At 40.1% G+C, this 21,442-nt stretch overlaps 1 protein-coding gene across 1 annotated transcript; it reads left to right on the forward strand.

The window, feature by feature from the left end:
- The first annotated feature begins 1,175 nt into the window (after positions 1-1,175).
- pdcd6 (programmed cell death 6) lies at positions 1,176-21,379 on the forward strand. The gene is made up of 6 exons (XM_084939024.1): positions 1,176-1,386; positions 5,819-5,880; positions 16,949-16,993; positions 17,921-18,079; positions 20,164-20,273; positions 20,495-21,379. The coding sequence occupies exons 1-6, from the start codon at positions 1,304-1,306 to the stop codon at positions 20,591-20,593; spliced, it is 558 nt and encodes a 185-aa protein (XP_084795150.1). The 5' UTR covers positions 1,176-1,303; the 3' UTR covers positions 20,594-21,379.
- The last annotated feature ends 63 nt before the right edge of the window (positions 21,380-21,442 follow it).

Consider the following 21,442-nt stretch of genomic DNA (forward strand, 5'->3'; position numbering starts at 1 on the left):
GCTGCATAAATAAATGTAAGATGAGTAGTTATGTTAGACTTTACCCGTTTAAAGAAAAACTAACATAGAGCCTTACAATTAAAAAGGGCATCAAATTACTCTAAAACTGATGATTAAGACTGATAGCAGTACTCAAGTACTATATGGCTTTAGGTTTTACTTGTTCCCATTTAATGTAATATTATATAACTCTGCTCCCTTTGTGAACAAATTGATTTTTTTGTTTTTATTTTTGTTTTATTTATTTCACAGCCATACTAGTTACAAACACTAAAACTTTAAAATGCAAAGTATTTGAACTGACTATATTTATGTTTTTTATAATCATAATATAATTGCCTGAAGCACACACATTTGTATGTTCCCTGTGTAGGGCACACTGAGTGCCAACAGGTATATGGGGTATACAAACATTTTATACAACAGTTCAACCAAGCACAGAATGAAGTGTCATAATGTATAATAGCACTGTAGCACATGCATGTATATTTGTATGTTCCCTATCTGTATACTTGCTAGTATTTAAAAAATATTAAAACATTTTATATAAAGTTTTCATAGTTACTAAACAATATATAAAATATAGCACCTAGACTGTGATGGCATAGCATAGGAAAGTATAGAAAGTTCAGTTTTGTTGAGTTATCATGCCATTATTTTGATAAAGATTAAAAATATAGCTTTAGAGCAAAATTATCCTCTTTCAGAGAATGGTACTTTAATTATGCTTTTGCTGCTAACATTTCTATAATTTATTAAGTAATAAGTAATGCAATATATAATCATGTAATGTTGAAAAATTATTCCTATTCTTAGTCCTAATATGAAGACACATTAAAATCAATATAACTGAACTGTGAGTCAGTTTTCAAATGCTTTTGTTTGGCTTTTATTTCTCAGAGAATGTTGCTGATTTTCCAGGAACTTCTCTAGACTGGTCCCTATTTCATCCCATTTAAAAAAAAATCCTGGAAACGAATTTTACACTTAGTATTAAAATAATTTTTAAAAAAAATTAATTTGATAAACTGTTGTTAGACGTGACTTTACCAACACTTACAATTACTTAAAAATTTTAGGTTTCTATTTTCACTTTCGCTGAAAATAAGAGGAAATTGTGACGTCACCCCCTTCATGGGTAGTGTTGAATGATTGGCCACGCCTCTGTGCGCGAGGGAGGCAGGCTGTAACGTGAACGTCAGGGTGGTGGAGTCTGATTGAAGCTACTGAGAGCAGAAACTACAGCAGGAGGAGGAAACACAAGCTATACTTGTGCAAACCTGACAGAGAGCTCCGTGTAAAAATGGCGTACCACAGTCCATACAGAGCCCCCCCACACATCAACGCTCCTCCGGACCAGGGTTTCCTGTGGAATATCTTCCAGAGGTAAGTGCAGGAAAGCCGGGTTGTTTCGCTGCTGTGTGCCTGTCTCTCACTTTGCTTCGAGGTGAAAACTGCTGTCGTGTAATAGCGCGGGAGGAAGAGGGTGAGACTGGGTGGGGGTGACACTAAATATTTCATTGAGAGCTCGCTGTTTTTGTTTGTCGTTGCTCTCATCTATGCATAACTCTTTTTCGGGACAGATTTCCCGGAGTGAAATGACTGATTTTCAGTGTTACAGTTGAGCCTCACTTGTGGAAGTAGTACTACACAGTGCGCAGTACACAGCCTGTAGCTGCTTTATGTCACATCTGGTACTACCTTACATTACTACGCGTCTGCAGTGCCGCATAGTTGTATTGATGATGTTACATTGTGCCGAAATGAAGTCAAAGTCAGTCAGCTTGCTCAGTGAGAGTTTTCAAACCTGGGTTCAAGGACCTCCGGGAGTCCTTGAAGGGTTTCCCCTCCCCGGTTTATCCTAGCAACGGAATCACAGCTCCATTCAAAATGTTTTATTTATGTCTCCAGTGAAAACCATCTTCCACCAACACTTGAGTCTGAAGAAGTCAGAAAGAAATGATATAATATTCTAAAAAAGCTGGATATGACTAACTGGATCTATTTAAAACACATTGGAGAGCTTATGTCCCAAAAAACATTGTTTTATGTTGGATTTTTGGATGTTTCCTCCCCCTCCCATATTTGGATGTTAAAGTGTCAGCCACTGATAGTCATCAGTTTCAGCACAGCCTGAGTCAAAAGTGTGTCAGCAGCCAAGAAGGTCATAGAGTAGTAGGCAGAGAGGGAAATGTTCACATGCCTTGGCCCCTGGCAATAGTAAGCTATAGAGTTATGTAATACTGCAGAAGATTTTTTTTCTCACATTAGGATGCTGCTGGCATTGCAAGGCTCGAAACACCCTTTAACTAATTATTTATGTATGGTGGAAAAGCTTTAAGGTATCACATGTACACATTTTGCCTCTTTCTGAGGAGCAGCACCTTCTCGTGGCTGCATGCATCATTGTCATGTCAGGCGTTATTGTGACTATCATAAAAACATATAGTCATCTGTCACATGAGCCATTGCGCTGCCTCATCTGCTGCCCCTCGGTGAATATCTGGCAGAGCTTTGCTGGAATTCCCTTGGTCATGTGGTCAGAGTCAATGGAGCATATTGACGCAGAAGGCTTTGCAATCCCTTTTACACACACGCACCTACTAACCCATGACTCACCATCCCATTGTTGGACTGCTTTTATATACATGTTTGCTATGATATGACTACATCTGAGTGGATGTGCCACGACAAGATAAGAAAAGTAGGCTATTTGACGTCTGCCTGGCTAGATGCTGAATGAGTCACTCTCTTCCTTTTGTGTGCATGCTCATGGATGGCTATGGTATGACAAAAATGTTTGAATCCTGCATTTCAAGACTCAGACTTGACTGAGTAGCTCCTACTCACCAATTCTCAGCTTTTAATCAAATTACACATTGATTTAATCAAATAACTACTTGGCAGAAACAAATGTACCTGACAAAAGTTGTCACACATGCAGAGCTAACCGTAATTCTTTCTGCGACTTGCTTTATCCTTAGATTAAAAAGGTTTAAAGTAGGAAGAGTAGCAGTGGAATTTTCAAACTTGGGAGCTACAGCACCAGTGCCTTACTTTTGGACCAGTTATGTGGAAAGTAGGACGGACTTTTGTTCCGCAAGCTATATTCCAGCCTGATTGCCTAATAGGAAACAGTGAAACATGGGAAAATCTGAGCAGAATAACTGACTCAGTCATGGTGTTTTGTCCTTTTCCCCCCCTTCTTTTAATATTGTCCTGCTGCAGCTTTTACATAGAAGTTCTGTATTTGACAGTGTGAATATGGAAACACCAGATGGTTAACTGCCTTCCTCTGCAGGCAAGAAGCAGTTTTAATGATGCTTTCATTTTTTTTTCTTTTTTACGGTTGAGGTAACTTTGCCTAAGGCTGGGCGTGTGAGCTTGTAGGAAGAAGACAGGCGGAGCGGGGAAAAAAGAGAGCTTATACTGTACACACACGTACTTCTTTGAGATAATATCTCAGTGTTTGGTAAAGGCTGGGTACCCCCTCTGCCTCCACCAACCCAACCTATCACCACCTTCACAGTGACAAGGCTCTCATTTATGGCAGCATGCTGAGAGCGGTTCCTTCCCCAGCAGGAAGACCAGGCGAGACCGCGTGTTTGTTTTTCTTCATTTAACAGGGGAAATGCACACCGACATATAGCTGATCACCGTGCCTCGATGGCTGCAGTCATAGAGTTGCGGCTGCACAAAAACGAGTCACAGCCGGGAGCAGAAACCCAGCACACTTTTTGTTTTTGTTGTTTTGTTTTGTTTGCTTGGGGGGGGTCCTCCCCTCTTCTTCTCTGCTCGTATTCAAACTGTGTTTGTTGAGTGAGCTCTGCGTCAACAGGTTGGGCCTGGCAGGTTGCTAAGGAACAACTGAGTCACTGGAGTTTTGACTAAGCTAGATTTCAAAAGTGTAAGGCTGATATTTGTGCCAGAGTCCAACCTTATGTCTCTGCATCTCAAAGAGAGACTTGTGGCAACATTCAAGCAGACTATGATGTGTTTTTGTCCTTTATAGTTATCTATACTATCTAAATGTTCAGCTAAAGATCTGTGTGATGTCACTAAGAGCTGAGTTCCTAATTGATCCTAACATGGTGAGACTTATGACTTGATGCCTGTTTGTTTGGGTCTCTAGCTTTGTAGAGTGAAGAACTATGGTTATCGCATACATTGAATGGTGATTGGCTGAGAGCATCAGCAGAAGCTGAGATCAAAAAAGCTTCAGCGGTCTGTCACCAGCTGTTTAACATGTAGACTGCAGGAGTTGTTATAGCAACAAGAACTAATCATTCAAATGGTAATGGATCACTGCATTGATCAACTTCTCCATTTTGATCCCAAAGTCTACATATTATCTCACTCTCTTGGGATATTTTCAAGATGTGATGTGATTGGCTAGAGGTAGCGCTGGTGAATTTGAAATCTGCTTTGATTGGCTGATGTTTGCAACTTCTGGGAATTGAAAAGCTGAACTTTTATCAATGTTTCAGCTCCAAAGTAGTGGGAGGAAAGTGAAGCTGCATCACCTAATTCCCAAGGAGTGAAGGGCAATTGAAGGCTGAAGTGTGCACATATGAGGGCTTCTTGAGCACAGAAGCCCCACCCACCTGGTGTTTAAACCTTCTGTTTATGAGGGACAGCCAATCAGAACAAAGTCTTCTAAAAGGGCCAGAGGAAGGGAGCATAATTATGAGATAAATTAGGATCTGTGTATCAGGAAAGCTACTCTGGCATAAAGACATAGAAATGACGAAGATTGCTCTCCTTAAAGGTACTGTAAGTGTACATTAATAATTACATTGCATCCCATTCCCTTTCTTTGCTTAAAGTCTGCCAGTGAGTCACCACATCAGTAGCACTTTCCTTCAGTTCTTTCTTTAAATACCTACACAGAATAGAAATGTACTTAAAGAAGCAGCACTACCTTTGAATGCTTTACTAGCTTTGGTGGCTCCATTAGGGCTAAAACACCTGAATAGTTGGTGAACTGTGACAGTAAATTCAGTGACCCTGGTCTATGAAGCTCTTACCCCATTTGCTAACATTTTAAAGTAGAAATGATCCATAATAATTACAGCAATCCTAAGTATAAAGCCCTTTGATTTGTTGTCACTTCACCTGTAAAACATATTCAAGTAATGAAAACTAAGTTCTCCAGGATCCAAAGTGACCTGAGAAAACTGGCTCAAACAAAGAGCAGTGCTTTTTGCTTGCTAGTTTCCAGTCAGTTGATTTACTAACTGTATGAGCTGTAACTTCAGGATCTGGGACAAAAAGAGACTAATTTAATTTTCTTGAGTAATTCTGCTTTGTTTTGTGAAGACTTTTCTCTCTCTCTGATATAATTTAATTAAACTGTCAGTGTTGTTGGCAGGAGGCAGCCTGATACAGTGTTTTATGTATTGCCAGGTAGTCAAAATAGCATTGCTGTGCACATATGTCAAATATGAGAAATATTTAGTTTTGGTTTCACTATCACTTAAAAGAATCTTCCAAGCAGACACTATGCTGTGGACACTAAAAGTTACGAAGCAACAACCTGTTTTAGTTTGCATTCTCAGGACCAACACACACAAACACACACAAACCTTTAGACCTTGTCTGGCTGGTTTCTCTGATCTCTGAGTGTACAAACTGTCTTGTGCACCCTGATCACAGACTTCCATTCATTCTCTGTGCACTGTTGAAACACTAACACATGATCAGCAGGATGAGGTTTCAGTTGGCGAGCGCTGGTGCATGCTGCTTTTGTGTGCTGGGATTGTGTCCTGGTGTGAAGTGGTTAAAGCAGGCGGTATCTAATCTGTGTTTTCCTCCCCAGGGTCGACAAGGACCGGAGTGGAGTGATATCAGACACGGAGCTTCAGCAAGCCTTATCGAATGGTATGAATCAGAGTCTTGGAATTTCTGCCACTACTGTTATTGTCTTTCTTTCCCGTTCTATAAATATCTATATATATCTCACCTCCTTTTCTATGTCAATATATCATTTTTCCCTTTCTTCTTAATTCCCTCTGTTCTTCTTTGCTTCCCTGTGTGTCTCTCTCTTTGTCTCCCATCTCCTCGTTACACACCACTGGTCACTGGCTCACTCTTTGATTTAAGCAACGGCATGTTAAAGCAGAAAAATGGATGGGGATTTTATTTTTATCCCATCGATAGCAGGTGAACTGGATAAAAATGAATGGAGTTTTATTTTTGTCCCAGAACAGAGGAGTAGGTGAAGAGTTTAACGGCGTAGCTCGAGAGAAAATACTTTGATATTCTTCTGTGTCCCAGCAATGACAGCCAGCGCCACACTGTACAGGATGCTAACTGAAACTGTGGGTGTGGATTTTGTCACACTCTTCAAAAGTTCAAACAAGATGAATGCTCTCACATCATCGTAATAGGAATAAGCACAGACTGCTCATAAAAGATGGAAACTGGCTTTTGTTTTGTTGACGCCAGTAATAATGACCATATTTATACAAAAGCGTGTGAAGTTAACAAATCCATAAACTATAAAAAGCAAAACGGGCACAGGAGGTCACATGATAGGTCAAATAATTCCAATAAAATACTCCAAAAGGCACCAAACCACAAATAGTTTCTAAAGGTCTTTTTAAAGGCAATGAACACCTGCCATTTATATGAGCTAACACATGCTTTTATACATGGAGATGATCGCTGATGCTGTGCTAAAATGCTTGTGTGGACAGAGATTAAGACATGCTAATGCTGACATAGGTAAATAGAAATGCTTTATTAGGCTAAGTCACTCTGAAAGCCATTTTATTGTGCTTTCTTTTCTCTCTTGCTCTTGTATAATTAAAAGTGAAGCACAGAGTTTTAAAAGGGAGGACAATAATGCATAAATCTGCCTCTGATTAACTATTTAAGCATGTATGCAGTGCAATTAAACAGTAGTATGACAGAATTAAATCATAGTTTCTATTCCCTGGTAAACGTGGATGAATCCTGTGTGGTTCATCAGCAGCTGACGATGTTGACATTTACTCAGCACTTATAGTCTTTTAGCGCGATAATGTGAATTTGCAATGTATTGTAGGTGACTGTTAAGTAAAACCCTTTAGCAGGGTTTTAAAGGCGAGTCAGCTGGAAGCAATTAAATGTCAGCCATGGATAACAATCCCAATCATGCCTGTGCCACATAGGCTAATGGTGGCTTAATTAACTAGTTAGCTACAGCTCATAAACTGCTTAAACTTTTAAACTCTTGCTTTTGTCTTTCATAAAGTTGTTTGTGAGGCTGGGTGACTTTATATAAGGGGTGTGTTTTCTCTCCTGCAGAATGTATTAATCTGATTGAAAACCCAGGGATGTTTCATGAGGCTTACAGCTGCTAGTAATAGAGGCACAGTCCCTCTTAGTCTTGTAGCTCTGCAGGAGGAGCTGCATTCAGACAGGGACGAGGCTTCATTTCCTTAACAAATTAAAAGAAAAGAAACAGAGTGCTCGTTATTCCTCCCCAGCGGTTTTGGGAGAAGCACTGAATAAATGATACGGGTCATCTTCTCTGCTCACATCCTGGAAAATGAAGTCACTTATTATTTGTTTATGTATTTATTTTTTTATGCTCGTAATGATGAGGAGAGCTGCCACAACAGAGCAGGCATCTTTTTTCCTGCCACACTTATCGCTGCGTCGCTTCTTGACCTTGTTTGAAGTGAGACGGCAAAGTTAAAATGGGTTAACGATTAATGTGACACCGTTAGACCAGAAACTGTGGCACAGGGTTGATGTTTGTATATTCATTATAATATAATGTCTTCCCCCATCAAGCTTTTGTTTGATTTGCTCCAGCAGCTTTTCAAAGACTTTTCAGCAGATTACGCTGCCCAGAAACCCATTTTTCTGGGCACTTCAAAAGAGAGAAAGAGGCAAAAAAGAAGTGTGAGAGCCAGCAGCAGCACTGAAAGAAGCTGTTATCAGGCTGCGTAGTGACTCTGGCACAGCATACTGATTAGTGTGTAGTGTGTGTTTGTGCGAGGCAAGCGTGTGTGCGTTGCTCATTTCATCAGATTTTTGGTTTTTTTGCCAAGGGTCGGTGAGTCTCTTCTTGTTTTTTTGGACTCACTGTTGTGTTTGTGTGCTCCTCGCTGCGTATGCGTGCGGCGAACGGCAGGTTTCCCGGTCCAGTCTCTCCTAGTTCATTAGATTCATTGGGAAATGAAACCGAGCCAGTCAAGCCGAACACGGCGCACTGCATCCTGTCCTGCAGCTTCCTAAAGACAACCCGCCGTTCGACTGTCTGTTGCAGCTCTACTGTCTCTGCATTCTGCTTTTTTGAATCAGTTTCCTGCCATCAACTATGCTTTGTCTACCTATTCTTCTTTACCCTCATCTCTGAGGAGAGCAGAGAGCATCAAGGTTCAGGAGGGAGGCTGGGCCAGTTAAACTCTTTCATCCTCTGCTGCTGTTTCTGCATCACATACTCTGGTTTTCTTATCGTCCATCAGCGCTCTGCCTACCTGTCTTCTGCACATAGAAAATGATCCGGGCTTCACTTCATATGTTTCTTTTTTCCTTTTACTTTGTGCAGAAATCTTTTAATCTCCTGCTTTTTTTTTTACATGTATTTTCTTTTTCCAGGTAGAAAAAAGAAATCAGTTGGCTAGAAAAAGGCATTTTAAACATTTTAAACATAGGATTATACAATATCCCCTCTCCTCTCCTCTCCTCTTACATTTCTCTTGAGGATATGGTACCGGCTGTTTTCCTGCCATGCCCTCTGTCTCCTTGTCCTCTCTTACTCTGACTTTGTCTCTTTGTCTCTCACCGTTACTTAGACAGACACACAGAGAGGGAAAGTGAAACTATCTTCCCTCCTCTCTCTCTCAGTCCTGGGTGTGACCGTGATGAAACAGTGATGGCTCTGTGCTGTTGGAAGCGCACGTGCCTGTCTGTTTTGTCCGTATGCCTTTTAGCCGGGCCATTTGCTATAAATATGGATTTTTTTTCTGGCCTCGACTCTTTGCTCAGCAGTAAGCAGATACCCTACCAACTTGCCTTCATGCTCCCCCACTCTCCTGCTTGAGTTATTTGTGTAAGAGCTCCACTGAAACTGCTGACATGCAGAGCGGGCTTGAGGAACTCAATCAGCAGCCCTTTCCGTTACACTTGTACATATGTACACTTTTGTAAAGCCTGAGCTGAGTCAGATGGCATGGATATTACCCAGACAGTGTTAAGCTTTTCAGCATTTCCACCTTCTGGTGAAGGAGCTGCGTCATGCACTGAATATGTTAGATCCAGTCATTTTCTAATGGCGTGAGGCACCGGTGCCATTTTGACTGGATTCCTTCTTATGCGTTTTCCTTATATGTGACCACAAAACACACAGAGCTTACTGTACCAGTCGCTTTAATTATAATTCTCTTTACTCTGAGCAATGACTTGCTTGGATACTCCTGTTGATAAGCTCCCAGCATACTACATAACTGTACTCTTTGCATGATTTCAAATTGCAAGGTTTGAGCGACTCCCAGAAAAAGCTAAATTGCAATCACTTAGATTTATATTAATTCAACGATAATCAAGCAGCTCTGTCCCTTTGCTGCTCTCAAGGTCAAACCTTTACCTGAGTAATACAGGATGTGTGTTTCGGGAGGTTTCAAGTCTGTGTCGCTACTTTGTGAGCTTAACATTTGAAGTGTGTTTGGAAAAGTTCAAATCCGTGTTTGCTTATGTCAGGCGTGTAGGGGACAATCGACTCACTGAACTCCATCACGACCGTTACATTTATGCGTGTACACTGCGGTCAGCGCTCTCCGTTTTTCCACTCGCCCGCCTCCCTCCTCACCTCCTATATTCTCTCACTTCTGTCCACCTCGCCACTGGCAGTTCACCAGTGAGAGGGGTCCAGTGTGTGGACGGGACAGAGGGAGTATTGTCCCAGTCTGTCATCAGACGCTCACAAACATCTCAGCCATACTGGCCGCTGCACACTGGGCAGCCGCAGTGTGTCTAGCATACATTGGTGACCTCACAGCTAGCTACTGGTGTGAGGTGTGTGTGCGTGTGCATGCATGCGTGTAGAAGAGCCCGTGCGTCTGGAAAGGTCACAGCTTGTTCTCTGCTCTGCCTTTGGGCATTTTACTGCTGGCTCTAATGTTTGAGTAGCATTCACAGCATTTTAGCTGAATCCATGTTTGAACATCCAATTTTTGCTCACGCCAACAGCTACGTAACACTGTAGTATAGAAATATCAAAGATGCATTTAAAGGAAAATTAGAAACACTGTTTTTGGACTAGTGACAAACTCTTTTAATTATAGTTACAACTTATAATAACAGCCTATAAAAAATATCTGAATTTTTTTGCTCCCGAAAATTCCAGTATCCCTCGGTATTTGTTACAGTCAACTTATTACATTTAATAAAATAATTGTTGACATTTTACTCTGGATTAACCGTCAAGTGGCATTTTTTATGATCCTAGTTGTATATCCATATTGGATCCTGACTGGTTAGACTGATATTATCTATACAGGTAACAGCCAGATGCTCTATAAAAGCAGAAGTTGTTGCTGTTTGCTCGTTTGGAGCATGTAAGTGTGTGTTAACACAATGCCACAGTCTTACTGGGAGGCGTGATGATTTGGCCATGTTTTATAGCCACAGGACCTGGACACCTTACAGAGTTGAGCATGAACTCCTCTGTATACCAAAGTAATCTAGAGTCAAATGTGAGCTTTAGCTGTTGGCCATCTGTCCAACAGCTAAAGCTCACAGTGGATCTAAAACAGAATGACTGAAAAACAAAATCAGCAAGCAGTGACCCGCTCAAAGTCCAGACCTCAACCTGATTGAAATGCTGTTGCAGGGCCTTAAGAGAGTTGTGCATAAATGAAGTGAATGATTCAAGTGTTTCTGCAGATTTTTTTTAAAATTACCTATTAAAAATAGTTTTAGTACTAGTAATACAAACATAAAAACATGAATTATGTTTTTGACTATGAATTGTTGGTGATCAAAGTATTAGGGAGTTTCCAGTTTATCTAAATTGTTGTGTTTAAATGTGCTGTAGCACATAATTCACTACTATTATTGAAACGAAGAAGTAACAGGCAATCATTTTGTAATGAAATGTGTGTGTGTGTGTGTTTTGTTTTTTTTAAAGCATCTGTTGCACATTAAGGAAGCATATATAGAGATGACAAACAGAAATGTAGCCCGATTAAAGAAGTATTCCTTTAACATGGTCATAAATGACACCACGCCATTCATTTTAGTCGATGAGAGATGTGGTTTGATGAAAAAAGTACTTGTGAGAAATGGCAGCAAAGAGACATGCTGTAACGCTGACCCGCTTCTACAAATTGCCCTCACATCTATATGATAATAATACTTTATGATTGTTGCTTTACTTCATCATTTAGTTCGTTTTGGATGAAAGTGGAATATAGATTCTGGCCCAAATCCCAGCGTCAGTAAGAGCCTAAGGCCTGGTCCCAAAACAGCTCTATCCACAGTCCTAGACGGCCTCAGCCATCAATAAAACAAACTGAGCAAGAGGGAGGAAATGACTAGTGTCCTCTGAAGCACACACAGTACTTAGTGTACCAAAATCTTAAAGTTTTGAGGTCCTGAAATTGTTTCAGCTTCATATTATTTATTTAGACACTTTAATGGACTTTCCCAAGTAAAATCGAGGTGTGAATAAATCAACAATAAAGCAATTTCTGTGTTATGTTTGATTTGAAACCTTTTTATTTAAATGAGATCCTCTTATCTAAGCTCTTGAGGCTCGCGCTGCAAACCTGCTTACTGCTGTGCTGGCATAGCTGTGGAGGAAAATCAAAAACAAGCAGCACGGTGTGAAAAACGCTCCAGAGTTTTGGCAAGCTGTTGAAATTCTGCAGAGGCTGTTTTAGGATCTGCAAAAAGAGTTTCAGGAAACAACCTTAGGTCAGCAAATGTAGGCAAGAGAGCTCAAGGTACTGCAATGAGAACCAAACTGCAAATGTTTTGTTCACCTCATCTCCTCGGGTCGCTTCTCTTTTGTTATCTCTGCTCCTTTTGTGCGTTTCCTTGCCTCCCCTCGCTTCTCTGCATCTTCTCAGACACGCTTCTCTTTATTCCTGGTCCTGAACTGCCAGCCTGCCTTTAATAAAGTGAGGTGGTGAGTCAGCAGCTATTTAGATGGCCTGATAAATCTCACTGTCTTGAGAGTGTGAAGCAGACTATAAAAGTATAAACACTCACCTGAAGTAAAGACCTATCGCTCTTTTTCGCGCCCACCTATATGACAGGTAGATTCACTTGTAATTGAAGTTTGTCCTCTAGATGAAAAATAATGATGCGTAGCTGGAAAAAAAAAAGACATAAATTGTAATAAAACTCACCCCCGCTTTTTTTAAAAAACTGCAAAAGTCTTGAGCCACCCCTCATTTCTTTGTATTTTACTGGGAAAATGCGCCAATGGGTGCAATAACAGATATGTAGAGAGAGAGTATTGTAACAAATCTTAAGGTCAATATTTGATATGACCACCTTTAATCTTCTGCACAGATTGAACTGTCTTAGTCAAGCTTTCCTGTAGGGGTGGGCGATATAAACGATATACGATAGAAACGATATACATTTGGCCAACGATAGAGATTTTGACTATACCGCTCTATCGCGATAGCGCATGTTGATGATGTCATCAAGCTGCACCTGTTTTGGTCGAAAGCACTTTTGAAATATGGGGAAAGCCAAAAACTGCGCTTCCTCCACTTCCGTAACATTGATTCATTAATGTTGAATTCTCTCGCAGCTGTTCTATTCCCATGTTGTTGCAGTATATTAATAACTAACCTTGTATTGTGGATGAATAATCTCAGTTGTTCTCCTGACTGAAGTTTGGCCCATGTATAGCATCCTGCTATGCGATTGCATTTGTCCCTGACCACCAGAATCCCTCACGTTAACTTTTATCGAGTGGAAAAAAGTTGGCGTTCATCCTCCAGCTTCACTGTGCTAATGTTATGCTAACATAGCTGTGTCGCTAGCAATTACGTAGCACAACATTATATACCAGGTAGTCCCACTTCAGTAACCCTGCAAACGCCACTGCTGTTTAGTTTCCTGTCTTCATTTATGTTGGAAGTGGTAGCAGAGCTGTACGTTTTAATTAGTCTCAAAAATCTCTCAGTCAGAACATGGTATGAAATGTTTAGGTGTAAACTAGCGAGCTAACTTCCTGTTAACTTCTAACTCTGTTAAATTTAATAAATTCTGTTTTCATGGATGCCTGGACGTTAAACTTAATTGTTACACCTGGTAAAGCAGCAACGCTGATGATTTTATTAAAGATGAAAGAATTTAGAACGTTTTTAACTCTCAGTGTTCGTTTGACTTTGGGACCTGAAGTGGACAGAGTTTTGGACCAGATTACTCCGCGAAGCTCCTCACTACGGCAGCCGTAATGCTCTGACAATCCATCAAAACATTTTTTAACAGATTTCTGCACACCAAAATCGGTTCGAGGTCAGTAAGCACAACCAGAATTCATACATAAGGCACACTCGATTTTTGAGAAAATTAAAGGATTTTAAGTGTGCCTTATAGTGTGGAAAATACGTTATACAGAAGAAAAGAATATATCGCGATATATATCGTTACCGCACGTGCTTCAAATTATATCACGATATGGATTTTAGGCCATATTGCCCAGCCCTACTTTCCTGTCACTTCTTCAGGAATAGTTCTCCAGGCTTCTTAGAGCTCGTCTGCATCAATGCATCAAAGCTCACGGCAAATTTCAGAATGCTGATGTGCTCGTTCTTCTTTAAAGCATTACAGACATAACTCACTGTTTGCTTGACTTCTTCATACTTAAACACACAGACACGCACACATGCACAAAAACTCATAAACATGAAGACACAACGTATCTACCTCATCCAGGAGATAAAACTCTGCCCAAGAGTACTTGAGAGTAGAGATGGCACGATACCACTTTTTTTATGTCCGATACCGATATCATAAATTTGGCTATCTGCCGATACCGATATGAATCCGATATAGTGTTTTTTAATCAATAAAACTGTTTTTTTTAATATCTTGCTGCTTTTTGTATAAGTTCATACTCAAGTTAAAAAACAAAACAAAACATTAAAGCTATTCTGTTATACCTGTATGCAAAAAAGACACTGCACCTAAAATATTTCATAGTTCAGCAATACTGATCAATCTAATAAACTTAAACCTACTCCATCCTTCCTATTCTGGTATTTTAAAGAGTAAGCAACCTAACTAATAGGGTTCTAAAACACCCAGCAAAAAATAAATAAAAAATAGGGAACCACCCTCCACCTCATGATGCTTAATCGACGTAATCAACTTTAATTTGATGCAGTGTGGAAAAAAAATTGCACAGAAATAAATTATTTTTGAAGAATAATTAAATAGATTCAACATCTTTCTTCAACAGAATTGCAGACTGCACAGATGGTGTCTTCCCAAAGGAAAAAGTAGTATAGCTTACTAGGGTATATTAGACTTAATAGTTACTATATACAGTAATGGACTTCTATACATTTTACATCATATTAAAACTTTGGGTGTAAGATTCGGATAATTATTTATTAAAAGCTAGACATTTTAAATGAGAATGAGAAAGAAAAGTATGTCTTTGTGCCCCCTTTTCCCTGTTCCTGCCCTATCGGACCCCCTGGCTAAACTTTGCTAGATCCGCCCCTGCACAGTTACCAGCCGTCAGCTACGTAAAAAAGGATCCTGGTGTACAAAGTAATATTAAATAAATTCTAACAACAGCTTATCAAGGTTAAACGTGCTGCTGTTGTTCAGCCGCTGGTTTCCTCTTTCTGGCCCGAAGTGGGCCAAAAACAAAGAAGAGAGACGGACTCGCGACAGAAAAGCCGATCAGCTGATCATTGATCAGTTTCATGATTGAAGTAGCAGCAGGAGAGGGAGGGAGAGAGAGGCAGTCGCTCCATATATCGGTTGTTAAGCTTAACATGGGAATGCTTTACAAACATTCAGAGATGAACTTACACACTTGCTTTACTTCTCTCTGGGATAACTTCCTTGGAGATGAAATGCTGGATTGCTAGCGAGGCTACAAATACACACAGCCGCTCTATCACATGAGCACACTGCTCCCACGTGCTACGGTTATGAGCCGAGTTACGCCATGTCGCAAGTTTTGTGAGGTGCTTTTTTGATATTTAATGGATCATTATATTTTTTATTTCCCTCCAATATCCGATCCAGTAATTTACATCAGGATCGGACCGATACCGATAGGTAATATCGTATTGGTCCATCTCTACTTGAGAGTATTTATATATATTTTTGCATTTAGTAAAATGTTTACTTTAAAAAAAATTTTATTATGGCATGTAAATACAATGAAAGATTTATACAGTTACTCGATTACCAAAATAATTGGCAGTATGTTTGGAATATGTTTTGGGATCACTGCTTTCTAGATGGTGTTGCGTTATAGGGTAGCTGTGGCTTAGGAGGTAGCGCAGGTCACCTACTGATCGGAAGGTTGGTGGTTCGATCCCTGGCTCCTCCAGTCTGCATGTCAGTAACCAAGTTGCTCTCCGTTTACAGACAGTGCTTGTGAGAATGGGTGTGATTTACCATAGATCAAAATGTGATGGTTTTTTCTGCATTAACAATTCCAACTTTATTAAAACAATCCTGCTGACTTAAATAAAGCCCCAAATCATGACAAAGTCTCCACCATGTTTTCCAGATGGCTGTAGACATTCGTCAGTCAGAGTTGTTTGTTCTGTGTAGACACAACACTGGTTCATCCCTTGATTTAGATCCAATTTTGTAATGATTTACATATCAGTGTTAAATAAATAAAAAAAACTTCAAAAGCCTGGAGAACTGTTACCGGAGACCACTTAAAAAAAAAAATCCAAGCAAGCGTGACTCCTTGGGAGCAAAACATAAAGAAATCGGGGGTGGCCTCATAGACATAGGCTGTCTTCACAGCATAAACTTTTGATTTGTCATTGCTGGAGTGGAATTAATCACAGTATTAATGGCTCTGTTCTAATCAAGTGTCCTTTGAGGATGACGGTGTGATAGTGAGTCAGCAGGCACAATAAATCACGTTAATGGCAGACGGTTTGACGTGCCATTAAAGGACAATCACAGTGGATTAGTAACATTTGTGATAGGTGATATCAGGGATTGCTGCTTTCTGCAGGTTTCAGGTCCCTGCCACGGCAACTCAACAGCTGCTGTGAAAAAAAGTGTGTCTGCAAAATCATTCCCTCTTCACTCATTCACATCTCTCATAATAACGCACATGAGACTACACTAATGATCATCATTTTTCATTATCATCTGCTTGATGGGTTACTATGGTAATTTTCTGATTTATGAAACGTAAAGCGCCGCAGTGTGGGCTTGTTCGCATTGAAAGTCATCTGCCTTACATGGACACTACCAATGTATTTCATGCACACTGCACATATAATCATAATAACAGTGGCAGGAAGTACATTTTGTAGATAGTACAGTCAAGTATGTCTACAGTACTGTTATGTTTGGTCAAATGAAGCCGGGCGTTGCATTTCAGTTATCATCTCGAGATAATGAACTCATTAAAAAGCAGTAAAGCAGATTCTTTCATGGGTATGTCGTGATCTTAGGAAATAAATACAGGCCCCGCTAAAATGCTAATCTTGTGAAAATGTTTAATTAAGCTCCAATAGCAAGAAGAGTGTTTATTTTCTGTTTATTGTGATGATGCCAATTTTAACTGCAGTTCCACACAATTGGTGTTAAAAAACAAAAAATCCCACGGCTGCTGTGGCTCTTACAAAACTCTACTGCACTCCCTAAAGATTTATTATATCATTACTGCTACCTCAGCTCTGTTATCATTATATCAGTTTCTTTGGGGCATTTAGCAGCTGGATGTTGCTGCAGGTCTTGGTGTATTTTTAACCAGCGGTCCTCTGTTTCACAGGCACGTGGACTCCTTTCAACCCAGTGACCGTCCGCTCCATTATATGTAAGTGACCAGTGACGGTGAGACAACCAACTTCCACACACTGCCTCTTGTTCTGAAAATATTCAGGTTGTTTATCTGCCTCCATGCCATGACAACCAGATTAGTTCATTAAACAGCGAGCAATCTGAAGACACAAACAAGCCTCTGCTGTTCTCCTGCTTTAGTGGAAACCTGCAGCCATCAATATAACCAGGAAGAGGGGAATATCTGCAAGGAAATTGAAAAGCTGGTCCTAAAGGGCAGCTGAGAGTTTCCTCAGACTTCAAATATTGATCTGTTGACTCTTTTATAATATACAGCTGAGGTTAAAAACTGGAAACTTTGCAGTGTAGTAGAGCTTTTAAACACACTGACTCTGAATCACACTGTACTAAACGATTCTTTTGTACTTTCTGTACACGAATAGCTGTGGCTTATTTATTTTTAAACTCCAAGACCAGAAGTATGTTAAAAAATGTCTGTCCCTGGGTCTCGCATGTACTTTGCACTCTCCGTTTGTTGTGCGACTTCCAAAGTAAATCCGTATAATTCCATCGCCTCTCCTTTCCACTGCACCATGCGCAGTAAATCCATTGTTTAGTACTCCCACAGCAAGAAGCATATCCTGTGATAACACTCCCTTTGTTGGGAGGTAATTGGATTGAAGCGCATGGGGGTGAGGAGTGGAGTACTGGTGGGGGGATCAAGCTGTTTTCTTTCGCTGTCTTATGAGGCAGGAGTTAGTCAAGTGTGAGTCTTCCTGTCCCACACTGTTAATTCTGCTGTTCCCTGATAGCCCTGCAAAGATGTATGCGGTGCCGTACTCACTCTCGTGTCCTTAAAACTGTCCCAACCACATTTAATGTCCAGAATGTCTACCAGTGTGCGTGCATATGCATATATGTTGACAGTACCGGTGCATTTAATATGCGTTATATTCTACTTCAGCCATGTTCGACAGAGAAAATAAAGGCGGGGTGAACTTCAACGAGTTTGCCGGTGTGTGGAAGTACATCACGGACTGGCAGAACATCTTCAGGAACTACGACAGGGACAACTCCGGCTTCATCGATAAACAAGAGCTTAAGCAGGCACTGACTGGATTCGGTGAGCAACAAAGTATGCTTGTGTACTAAAATTTAGGGTGCTGGTGGAGGGCTCGATGGTCTCTAGGCTGTTTCTACACGGTCAGTGTTTTTGTCTTTTCAGTTTTCTGTGTGTGTGTTTTAGATACAGCAGCTAGACACCAAATGAGTATATTTTAATCCTACTTTTTTTTTACTGACCACCACATATACAAATGGTTTCAATTCATATATTTTGACAAATGTTAATTTGCGACTTTAAATTGGCCTGTAAAAAGCCAGAAAAAGTTGGGGTGCTTTGCAAACTAAATTCAACAGGAAGTGCTACAGGCAACTAATAAAGTGTTGAACATTTGAGATTTGGCTGTTTGTTAGCAGGCAGGCCAGTTTATCACCTTCACATAGTGTTGGAGTAAGTACAAAATGTTGTTTGGCCTTTCTTGATAAGATGTCATCTGGGCGACGGCATCTGACTCCAAAGCCAGCATTAATGGTGTTTTCACTGCCTCCAACTGTGCAGAAAACATGCCGAATAGTTCCAGTTCTTTATGATTTCACGAAGGGAGAACACAAAACACAATCGTTAGTCAAACTACAGCAAGACAGTTTTATCTTTTGAGTCCATTTTAAATGAGTTTAGAGCCACAGAAGGGAGCGGCAGCATCTTGTGGACTTTCTCTGCATTCAGTGGTGGAGTTTAAGTTGCATTGTTTTGAAAGTATTGCTGCCCGAAGGCCTGAAGATCATTGCCATTCACTGTTGGTTTTCAGCCTTGTCTGCTGTGTGCATATATTAAAGGATTTTTTTTGAACAGCAGATAGTATTAGACCCCAAATTCTTTGTACTTATACAATAAGAAATACGGCTATTAGACTGTGTGTCTATGCTCTCTTTACACTGTTAGGACTGTCATGTTGCTCATTAACCTGATGAGTTGCTCATTGGTGCTGTTTAAGCATTATGCAGCTTTTTCCAGTCTCATTTTGCTCCAACTTTTATGAAACAATTTTCTTTCACCAAATTGAGCAGATGTGTTTTGTCAGTATTAAATTCAATATTCAATTTAAATAATTTACTAATCAGCAGTAAAGTGACCAAATTAATAAATAAAAAAAGAACCTGTGAATGAAATGAGAGTGAAATCTGCCTGTGGGCTATATTTGTGGTCAATGAAAAGAAAGATTTCTTCCAAATAGCTGTTTTACTTTGCATGTTTTTGGTGTTTCTTTGTGTTTCTGTATTTTCTAAATCTGCTTCACGAGACTCCTGAAGATCAGAAGACACAGAGGCTCATATTCACTGTATTGTTTTCTCTGGCAGTGGCAGGAGCGTCTCAGTAAAGCAGATGTACAGTATCACACTGATGGCGGCTGTCCCGTGAATGCCTTAATCTGACCGTATCATAACATGTCTCGAGTACAGCCACAACTTGTTCTTCTGCCCAAGCCAGTCTGCATTCATTCCACCCAGCCTGGAGCTCTGCCACAGTCAATTTGCATATGTCATGGTTCACTTAAAAGTCATTACCTGGCCAGGAGCCTCGTGTATGTAGAGGCTGTCATGCCCTCAGTGGCTCCAGGAGCTTCTCACAGTCTCAAGGTCCAGGATACAAATTAAGGGGTGGGGAAAGAAATCGACACAGCATAGCATCCTGATAGTTTGTGTGGCAATATTGTATCGATATAGGGACATCAAATATCAATACTTTATTATTCAGTGACAGTGTTGCTGTGCTAAACTGTCTCATTTTGTAGCACAGAAATAACTGAAATGAGATAGCTGTATCTTATTGGATAAAACAGATACTGAGAAAGCTGTACTTTGAGGACATAGCTTGCAATTAAAAAAGGTAATAAATTGCAGTAAATGTTTTTGTGATAGCATTTTGCAAAAGTAAAGAAAACAAATCCCAATCGTATGATGTTGCAGGGTGCGTGGTGATTCCCACCTCAACAAAGACCCAGAGGTGAACGTCCAGCATCTGCCATAGCAGAGTTTAGACCAGAAATCAAATGCATTATAAATCATCCTTTATCAGAAAACAAACTGAGTGGGTGAATGCGTAGGACAGCTTTGAAATGACGGCTGTGTTACTGTTGTTTGCAGGCTATCGTCTATCGGACCAGTTCTACGGCACACTGATAGAGAAGTTCGACCGCCAGAGGAAGGGACAGGTGGCCTTCGATGACTTCATCCAGTGCTGTATTGTACTGCAGGTAACAGAGTCGCACTGACTGTAGTGTGCATGTAAAAGACTTGAAGTGGACTTTCAATCATGTATTTTTATGAGCCAGTTTCTTCCTTCTCAGTAATTTCATGCAGCTATATAAGAGGCTGCTAAGTGTGACAAAAAGCCTAAAGATGTAAATGGTATTAATAATAATGAGATAATGCTTCTGGCTAATCTGCAGTAAATCCTTTTTCTGTGCTTTTGCAGAGGTTGACTGATGTTTTCAGGCGATATGATACGGATCAGGACGGCTGGATCCAGGTTTCATATGAACAGTATCTTTCCATGGTCTTCAATATAGTATAATACAGACGGCTCACCACAGAAGAGCACAACTGGACACAACTGTGCCAAAGCTACCGGCACCTCCCGGATGTCTGCCATGATGGACGCTGCCCTACTTGTTGGGCTGTTTCACTTTTATTTATAAAGTTAACAACACAATTTTTTTTCTGTTTATATTCCAGATCATTTATCTGGAAGTATAACTCAAATGCTTGATATAATAAAAAAAAAATCTTGTAGTGTTTTTGTTTGTTGACCAATCTGAACATTGTCTGTGTCGGCGACTCCGTGTGGGAGAACATTATGGACGCATCTGTCTTTCTGTCTGTCTGTTAATGTTGACATTAAATGTCTTAACTTTAATTGATTACATTAAAAAAAGAAAAGAAAAAAAGATCAGTCGAGAGTGAAATAATGCATTGTAAATACGATTTCAAATGCATTGCATGCTTTTCAGGGAAATTTCACCCCACAGTTGAAGCATGCTTTCCCTTTCTCTTGACTTTTTCCTCAGCCCTATTTTGCTCAAAGCCATGTTTACAAAACTGTGAGAGCAGGAGACGCCCTGCTTTGAGATTCACTCACATGCCAGCTTACATGCCATATTTGTACAAAATTATTTTTAACTGCAAATCTTCAAATGTGAGAACATACAGTTGGGTTTTTTTGTTTGTTTGTTTTTTTTGGTAGAGGGTAAGCATAATGCCTTTAGTAAAGCTTATTTTTTGTGCATGATGCCTTAAAATGTGTACAAACAAGAAAAAAACACAAAAGAGAAATCTTTTATTAAAAACAGAAATAAGAGAATCTGATGTGGAGTTTGCTCTCATTATTTCCAGCTTCACAAAGCCTGGCATGACTGGCTTTGCA

This window comes from Perissodus microlepis, chromosome 9 (genome assembly GCF_051167445.1).
Source record: "Perissodus microlepis isolate ML-2025 ecotype Zambia chromosome 9, ASM5116744v1, whole genome shotgun sequence".
In the NCBI taxonomy this organism is placed as follows: domain Eukaryota; kingdom Metazoa; phylum Chordata; class Actinopteri; order Cichliformes; family Cichlidae; genus Perissodus; species Perissodus microlepis.